This window comes from Trachymyrmex septentrionalis, unplaced genomic scaffold, assembly GCF_001594115.1.
Source record: "Trachymyrmex septentrionalis isolate Tsep2-gDNA-1 unplaced genomic scaffold, Tsep1.0 scaffold172, whole genome shotgun sequence".
Classification (NCBI taxonomy): domain Eukaryota; kingdom Metazoa; phylum Arthropoda; class Insecta; order Hymenoptera; family Formicidae; genus Trachymyrmex; species Trachymyrmex septentrionalis.
Genome location: NW_017304887.1, coordinates 144,251 through 154,524, shown reverse-complemented (window position 1 = coordinate 154,524; position 10,274 = coordinate 144,251). Strand labels below are relative to the sequence as shown.

Genomic DNA, 10,274 nt, shown 5'->3' with positions numbered 1-10,274 from the left:
ATTTTTTTTTATTAAGGGGAGTAATGATCTATTTGAACACTTGAAACCTTGCTAAAATCGATCTTGAACTAAATGTTAAAGAACATAGATCCGATATTTAAAAATCTCCCGAAGCAATATCTGTTGTCTCACACTATGAATTTGATGATGAACACAAATTGGATTGGGAAAATATAAATATAAATATATAAAAGAAGAGAGAGAGAAATCTCGGAAATGATGTAAAAAACCAAAAATTTGGTTTAAACAAGCAAAGCGACACAGAGAAATTGTAAGATGTGTATCTTCCTCTATTGAATAAAGAATCCTTACTTACTCCCACTCCTTAATTTTTCCATCTTTTAACTTAGTATATAAACCGAAGCATAGACAGATAACTTACAGACAAAGTACACACGACTCAGTTAAATAATCTCTGTCCTTGTCAAACTTTCAACAATCACGACTATCAAAGTATTAACAATCTTGCAATGAACACAGGTATGTGCTTCTAACAAATAGTTTTTAAATATATTATTTTAAATACGAAGCGTCACTACAATCTGATGTTAAGATGTTGAACTATTATATATATATTCATTTAAATGAATTAATTTCAGAAATGATAAATTCAGTTAAATGATTAATTAATTTAAATGAATATATATATATAATAGTTCAACATTTTAACATTCAGACCGTAGAGGCGCTTCCTATTTAAAGTAATGTATTTAATATAAACGATCTTGTTTCTTATTTGATTTTTTAATTATCATCAATTATAGTACAGTAAAATTATGTCATCCTATTATTAGAATCTGGAAATTATGTGTCCATTCAATCAAGAAATAAGGCTAATTTACGTTAATATATATATATATATTTCTAATTAAAATTGACAAGAAATCAAGCGTTGCGTTGAGCTTAGTGACTTATGAAAAAACTTTCAATAATTTGATAACTAAAGATACCAGACAAATTTTCATGTACAATACTTTGCGTAAATTTAATTATTAATTATTTATTGATTTTATGTTACATGACATATTGAGGATGGCCGAATAATTTGTTAACTAAAAACACCAGACAAATTTTTATGCATTTTGCGTAATTATTAATTGTATTATTTATTAATTTTATGTTACACGACATATTGGATGGCCAGATAGTAGCCGAAACGTATATGTTTTATAATTTTAAAGATTATGGATTTTTAATATATATTAAACAACAACGCTTATAACAACGTGCGTTATGGTTTATGTGTTCCTTTTTTCATATTGTTTAAAAATTTGATCATTTTTTTTACATTAGTTGGACTGTATTTCTTGAGGTGTATCTCGTAAAGCTAAATGAATTATTGCATCGTGTTCAGCGACCAAAAAAACATACAGTATCACATTTAAAATCCTGATTAAGCTATTTTTGTAACAAATCAAACATATATTAAAGAAAATCGAAACTTTAATTTAAAAATCGTTAACTAGCGATTTCTAAATCTTAATATTTTTTTTATAAAAATACAGGAGTGTTTATTTGGCACAAAATAGAAGCTTTTGAATTGAGAGGCCGATTAAAAAAAATATTTTTTTCTTGTCAGTCTAATATACAGAGTAACTCATACTTTATCTGATAGTGCTCATGGGCAGGTAAAGCGGACTAAACTAAGTCGAAAAGTCCTCTACCATTTTGCAATTTTCGCAATAGTTTTTTAACAAAATATTTAACAAAATATTTAAAATATTTATATTTAACAAAATATTTTTTACTAAAGATCGCTGAATATTCAATCAATCTTTAATCATTTTTTTCTTAAATACTATCAACTTTACAGAAAAACAGCAACAGATAAAAATTGTTTATCTTCTTCTCATAGTTTTGAAAATTTTTTCAGAATTAAAAAAAAATTTTTTAATACCGTATTTTTTCATAATGTTGATAAAAGTAAAAAATGCAGTACTAAAAAGTTGATAAAACATTCTAAAAGAATTCTTAGAGTTTCACGAAGAGAAGAAAATAAACAATTCCTGTCTCTTACTGTTTTTCTGTAAAGTTGATAATATTTGAGAAAAAAATTATTGAAGATATTTAGCAATTTTTAGTAATTAATATCTTGTTAATTATTGCGAAAATTGCAAAATGGTAGAGAACTTTTCGACTTAGTCCACTCTACCTGCCCAGCAACATTGTCGGATGAATTACGGGACACCCTGTATATATTTATGTGTGTGTGTGCGCGCGCGCGCGTGTGTGTGTGTGTGTGTGCGTATATATAAATAATATATATGTATATATACATATATACATTCACCGATAAAAAAAACCGGGTCATTAACTTTTAGCACAAATTTTTAATATTTCCAAATAGCAATAACTCAATGAAAAATCATTATAATAAGAGATGAGGGAACCACAGTTCAAATTAAAGCTTGAACATTTCTCTTGATGACCATGGAGATCAAATTTGAATTACATAAACATAATACAAAATGGCGGACATTAAAGGCGGACACCGGAAAATAGTTTAAAACATTTTTTCTTTCAACTGTTGTACTGCTCAGGAGAATTGGCTGCATAGCACAAAAATTTATGAGTCTTTAAGCTCATTAATTTCCAAATAAAATATGAATAAAATATGAATTTTTAATTTCTATTGATATATCTTTACAGAACGATAATAAAACAAAGTTAGGAGGTAAGTTAATCACAATTCTTAAAAGTATATCGGTCTATCCATATACATTCTTTATTTATTTAACATATAATTTAATTAGAGAAACTCATTTTCTCTTCTTTTAGTGAAACTTGAAATCAATATTGTATCTACGAAGTAAGGATACATGTGTGCAGAATTCAGAATTCGATAGAAGTCGGAATAAATGTCATAGGCCTGAGATTTTTGTATAAATACGAAATCATCTCCAAAGTTCTCTAGAATTTAGAATTAAAGGGATCTAAAAGAAAATTCAACAGTCATAAAGGAGTTGGAATTGGGACATTGAAGATATACAGAACTAACGGAAAGGTTAGAACATAGGATTAGAATTTGATAAAATGGAATTGTATACGGAAAGAAACAATTTTGATAGAATATCTAAAAATTTTACTAAATAGAAACCAAAAATAATTTTGTTAGACTATTAAGATATTAATTGTGTAGAACTTTCAAGCATAATGCGTAATAAAAATAAAAATAGTTTTTGTAGCTCTAAGAATAATATCAAATAATAAAATGCCTATGGTGTATTCCACATATCAGAAGACAATCAAAAAATAACTGCTTCAGATATTTAAAGTAATCATGAAAATATGTCAGTACATATAGAAAATTGAAGGTCGAAAAAATAAGTATTATATGCCTTACTTCTAAAATATTGGAAATAATCGTTTTAAAATGTTTTCCATTTTTTGACACATTTGTAGCTTTATAAAATCATAAAATATACAAAATTTTTATACAAAGAAATCTTTTAGAATTTTTCCCATACTTTCAATAAAAACGTTTACGTATTAAATTTTTCACGATCGCTAACAAATTATTGAATAAAACTATATTGAAAAATTAAAGGTAAAAGGAAATATCTTAAAAAATCTATTCATTTCATAGTAATTAGACCAAAATTCAAATTTTGTTTTAGAAAAAGTATTTGTTTATGGATAAATCCCATTGCGCTCTCAAAATTTTTTTTTATAATATCACATTCTACATATATTAGAGTATGTTGGGGAATTTTTCCAGATTTTTGAAAGAAGATTACAATTTTGTATTTACTTGCTTAAAACTAAAAATATTTTTTTATATTATTAAAGGACCCCCAACACACCGTACATTTGGGACATACTATACTCTCGTCATTCTGAACAAATATCTCTAACCAACCTCCCTCATATAGCTACTTTTTGCGCATAAGTGTCTTGGATGATTCATTCAATTATTATATATATTTTTTTAAAATTCTGTGTATTATTGACATTATATTATTATTGACAGATATATAATAGGTAAATACGCGCGCGCATTTATATGTTTTATGTATACACCGGTGTGTCATTTTAAACGACGATTTTAAAGTAGCGATGTATCATTCAAACTGCAGAACTATGTTTCGCAGGACTAGAACAACTCAGAAAAAAAAGTTTTCGACTGGAATACGAATGGAAATGCACGTTTATTCTTGATAGTGAATGCAAAAAAATGGATTTTTTTCGATTTTTGGAAGAATCAGTAACGATGTATGATTCAAAATGCAGAATTATATTTCGCAGGACTAGAACAAAAAGTTCTCGACTGGAATACGAATGGAAATGTACGTTTATTCTTGTTGCTGTAGTTAATGGGATCAGAGTTTTCAATTTTTGGAAGAACCGATAGCGGTGCACATTGCAAAATTATCTTTCATAGAATTAGAACAACTGAAAATATAAAATTCTGCGTTGGAATAAGGAGAGTGTACCTTTACTTTTGGTAGGAGCGTTCGTTTGTTGAAAAATGTTTTTTTTATTTTTCTCGATTTCCGTTCGACTTACGGAATTGTTCTTTTGGAACAATGTTTGGAACAACTAGAATAATCTGTAGCGAGAAAAAATTGTTTAAATTTTCAAAAAAGGGAGGCTAGCAAAAAAAATCGTTTTTTGCATTTTAAAAGAACGATTTGGAATAAGATAATATCGCATTGGAACAATATAGAACAAACTCAGAATAATCTGAAACAATTGTCAAAATTTTAATTTTCAAAAAAAGGGGGCTAACTTCACACACATTATGTATTTGTTTGTTGTTGTAACCTTCAATCTTACACAATATATGCACTAACATGTTTTCGTGATGAATTTAAAAAATTCCAAATAATTCATTTTTATGACCCTAAACACGGTGTAGAATGTCAGCTATATGAGCCTCCGTAGTTTTAGTATACATAAATAATGTTAATGTATACATATATCTTATTCTTCCGCAGTGAGAAGGATTAGATATACAGCCGAAATGTTTGCAATTAACTTCGTTTTTGATAAACTCTAATTATTTTTGAATTATACATTGTAAACTTATAAATACAAAAAAAAAATTATTTGCGCATAACAATGGCTCATATCACAGGCATTTTACTTACATTTGTAAATAGACAATGCTACGAAAAGTTTTAATGTTCTAACAACCAGCTTGAGCGTCCTACATAATTATTTTGACAGTCCAACAAAGTTATTTTCATATCTGTATCTACATATAGTATACATTTTTCAATTACTTTAACAGGACTTTTTTTGTATACGAAAGTCATAACTAAACGAGTTCGACGGGCGTCAGACTTTGTTCGTTTCGTCTCTATCGCAGTCTAATAAATCGGGAAAGTCGCCTGAAGAAACGTGCATGTTGCACCGTGCCGATAGACGCTCCCGTAACGGGGAATGAACCGAAAGTGAATTATATAGTTATTCACGTTCCGACGTTTAATGCGAGATTACTTTCATCTGCCCTACTTTTGTTTTCACGAGCTGGCGCTCGGCGGCGCGGCGCGGGCGGTTTCTTCGCCTCCACCTCGGATGTTCGAGACGAGAAAAGGTGACGCATGGAGACGAAAACGACGAAAACGTTAATAAATCGCACGCACGCGCTCGCAAATGATAATTCGACCGGTACGAGCGCGCGGCCGTTCGATCGAGCGTGTAACGGCAGCGTATCAGTGCGAAAAACTGCTTTTTGCGTCGCGTTACGCATCGAGTGCTCGGTGAAAGTGATGCTTGTGCCGAAGACGCACGTCAGAAAACTAGCATACACATACACGCCATGCGCTCGCTTTCCTTCTGCTTGTCTAACGAGTTCATCAGGTATTGCGATCGAAATCTGCCGGATAACACGGGATATCCTTAATAAACTAAATCCGATTAATCGCCACTTTCGCGTCCCAATTGGAAACATAGTTTCAAACGAGACTTAAAGTGAGCTAATTCGCGCATTAATGTAAATCGTGAATACTTTAATAAAAGCAGAAATGTAAATTTTCTTTTAAAGTGCATCGTATTCGATTCTGCTTGTCATAACGGAGATTTTTTAAAGGATTCTTTAACCGATTCTACCAATGCATATCCGAGTATCTATATCGAGTTTTAAATAGCAAAAATTTTTATATTTTTGTGTGAATTCTCTTATAACGCCTCAAATCCTTCGACCTGTACTCCATCCTTCGAACAATAAAGAACAACTTTGCGTAGACTTTATCTAACCGTTTCACATTTTTTGCGGGAACCTCTTTTGTGAAACACAATAGTGCTAAAATTCTGCATTGACAAGAATTAACTTGTTTTTTTGAACTATTTCGTGTGATATATACGTATATAATATATATCAATATTTCGTTTAAACTTTTATAAGGAAAATTTTTCTGTGAACAATGTCATTTTCACGAAATATATATAAGAATCATTGTATTCTTTCTATTTATAAAAATTATTATGAATACATGTGTAAGCATTTCTCATCAATATAATTGATATAACTTTATATATATATATATATATACCTAAATAAAATTTAAAATAATAAAATAATAAAGAGAAAAAACTTATTTCCTTCATTATCATTATCATAATTAGTATAATTCTATTTTAATGGATATAAAATTTAATTGTATCTATTGGAAAAATAAAAAAATTTTGTATTTCTTTCTTTCCACCTCTTAATTTCTTCCTCTTATGAAAAAAACATAAATAATCAAATATTCAACTTCGGTTTTCATGGAGAAAATTATTACTGCCGTGAAAAGCAATAGTGTTGCCGCTTTCGTGGATTCTAGCTTTATCACAATTTGATTTGAATTTGAACATAACATTAGGGCGCGCAAGCGGATTTCGAACTGTATTTGTAATAGTTTTGTTAGAAAGTTTCGTTTCTCACTTTCCAACCGCTTTCTAAAAATGTGAAAAGAACAACGATGAGCACCCATTTCAATTCGTGTTCTAACGGCTCGTAATTACTCGTCGCGGCCTGCGGTCAGGGCGAAATTGCAAGGCTCCGTCTCGTCAAAAGTTCGACAAAACCCGCGCATCAAAATTGACTTGCAAAAAATCTGAATAGCCAATCTGTGATCAAGTTCCGCGTGTAAAACGATAAAAATTCTTAAATGATAAAAATTGTAAATATTTAATATTAGATTTGTGATATTAAGCTTTATTAATAAGATATCTTACAGCGTTGTTATTCTATTTATATTTTTAAGCTTTAATAAAATCTATGAATTCCAAAATTTCCATAATTTTAAGTATCTATTCACCTCTCGAGATCTCTATAATTTAACATTTAAGAAGATTAAAAATTGCAAAAATTGTGTTCTCCGTGGAATTAAAAATTTATAGAATTTAATGTTTGTTTAATTTCCAAATTCATATACATTTATTTATTTATTTACAAATCGAACTGTCATAAATATACATTCTGCGAATTAATAATTATAAAATTCATTAAAATAAACAAAAATATATAGGTACAGTTTTTGAGATACAAGTTATATCGTCGAAAGCTGAAATTCTTGATTTATAAATTTTTGAAATGTTTATAAAAAAACAATAATTTTAAATTGTTATTATTTTTTAAATGATTGTATTCGTTAAATTATGTGCATGAAATTGTAAACAAATTGTATGTTCAAGTTGTCACGCTCGAACGAATGTAAACGAATGTATGACACAAATAACATTAATATCAGATTCGTAGACGTATTCAGCAGTTGAAGGATTAAAAAATATATATAAATGTATATTTCGTAATTTCTGACAAAAAATTACTGTACAGAAATATCATTTCTATCGGCAATCATCCGTTTTTTTTTTAATATTTGATATAGCTGACTAAGTCCCGGTTGCTCAACGTTACTTTAATTTTAAGTCGCTTTTAAGAGGCTTAAAACTATTCTCTTTGTTCCTGTCTCTTTTCGATTTTAAAACGAGATAGAGAGAGTTTTAAGTTTCGCTTAAAGTCAAAGTAACATTGCAACCGAGTCTTAGATGAAAGATCGTTATTACTTGAAAATAAAGCCATTCTACATACTTGCACGTGTGAACAAGATTCGCCGAAAATATTTTCATTAGTTACGCACACTATTAGATAGCGGTATGTGAAACGGTGTCATTTTTGCGGATATGCCCACGTTTGTCAGATCAAAATCGCGAAACGAGCGTGAAACTGCGTTCGCGCGCGCGCCATATTACAACATGACTGTAAATTATAAGAATTGGGCCACCGTACGCACACGTATACGTGTCATGTTCTTCTTTTTTCTCAAGTCACTGCATACACGAGTCACACACACGCAATTATCGCTAACGCGGATGTCTGCTCGCGATTCACGGGACCTTGGCCGGTTTTCCTTTCAACGATGCGCGATTTAAATTCTCGACACGCATGAAAAGCAATTTAACCGATCGAGATATGATCTGATCGTTTGAAAATAAAGAAGATTATACGCAAAGCTCACCGCTCTCGCGATACAAAAGTACCCACGAAATAAATCCACATTATCAACAGCGGATTTAATACGTCGATAAAGAAGAAACACACCGTCGGTACATAATATGTTTTCCTGCCATATCGACACATGTTAAAGCAGGACGGATGAAATTCAATATATTAACCACTTACCTTTACTCGTCTCAGGTTGAATATTTTCCGTCTTGATTTCCGCCCTTGAAGCGTAAGGGATGGAAGTTGGAGACGCTTGCGTTGAAGGAGCTGCTAATTTTTCTAAACACATAATGTCAAAAAGCAATTAGTTTACTTAAAGTAAAATAAATGAAAATAAAAATATTTATGACTCCAAAAATAATTTATGACTCCAATACAAATAAAATACATATGTGAATTTTCGCGGTTATTAATGCCTAAATTCTATATTCATAACCAATAAAAACATAATTGTGGAAAGCAATGTGATTATGATGTACTTACTAAACAAAGTAAAATATAAACCCATATAGATAGGCTTAGCTTATATTCGACTTTACTAATTATTACGCTACAGAAGACTAAAATGCAGAATCGAAATATTTGCAAATTTACATTTTACTTTTAACTTTATTTATATAGAACTATATATCCTTATATAAATCCTTATAAATTATACATACATTAAATATAAATAACATATGTATATACACTGCTTTAAAAAATTATGGCATAGAAAAATTGTAGGCAAAAATTGGCCAACTTTGATTAACGATAACTTTGCGAAAAATTATCATAGGATATCGTTTTTTTTTTTAATTAAAGCTTGAAAATTTTATAAAGTCCGTGCATTCCGTCAAACTTTGCAATTTTCAATATAACAAACACACCCTCACATTTTTTAGAGTTACAGCCGCAGAGGTGCATCAAACTTAAAATCTGGTCATAGCGTCTTAAAGTAAACATTTCAAGCTTTAATTTATAAAAAAAAGATCTTATCCTACGATAATTTTTTGTAAAGTTATCGTTAGTTAAAGTTGACCAATTTTTACTCACAATTTTTCTATGCCATAATTTTTTTGAACAATGTATTATATATATATTATATCGAGTAGTAAGATCGCTAACAGAGCGATCGTATCAGGATAATTTCTTGAAAAATATATATTTTCTTGAAAAATATTTCAAATAAAAATTTTTTGACTTCATAGGAGACATAATATGACATCGTTGGTTAAACCTTAGGTGGCATTGTCAAGGCCAGAGTAAGGTCATGTTGAATTTTTTAAATGGAACCCTCCATTTTTCATTACATATTCTTGTAATTTACCTCAAGAGCTTTCGAAAACACTGTAATTAAGTTCATTTTCATTATAATCACTTTTCAAATTATAAGGCTTGAAGGTTACATCACTGCCGGTATTAGCATTACCCAAGATGTCCGACCGACGGTTAAAACCTCTTGAATGTTCAGAATCGTGACCTCGATAACATTTGTCAAGATCGAGACTATTGGATACTTGTGAGTTGTATCTCCTATTTTCATTTTTACGTAGAAATAAATTTTAATGCAAAACCATATTATATCCCTCTTGAAGTCGAAAAACTTTTGTCTGAAACATTTTTCAAGAAAATGCATATTTTTCAAGAAATTAGCTTAGTACGGTCACTCTGTTACATCCTGTATATTGTACATTATATATTGTACATATATATGTATAATGTATATATTATGTAATATACACAGGATTGGGAATTTACTTTACAAATTACTTATAAGTATTATTTTTTATTGTAAAAATTTAGTACAATAAGTTCGGGTATTTTATTATTTTACATTAGATTTTATCATTACACCAAT

The 10,274-nt window shown here is 29.6% G+C and overlaps 1 protein-coding gene across 5 annotated transcripts in view; it reads right to left on the bottom strand.

Moving 5' to 3' along the window:
• LOC108746485 (ecdysone-induced protein 74EF) overlaps positions 1-10,274 on the bottom strand; it is a 295,998-nt gene that overhangs the window by 179,314 nt on the left and 106,410 nt on the right. For all 5 annotated transcript variants that reach the window (XM_018483288.1, XM_018483287.1, XM_018483291.1 and 2 more), the window contains exon 4: positions 8,612-8,713. In XM_018483288.1, the coding sequence (XP_018338790.1) occupies positions 8,612-8,713 (102 nt within the window). The remainder of the gene's footprint in view (positions 1-8,611; positions 8,714-10,274) is intronic.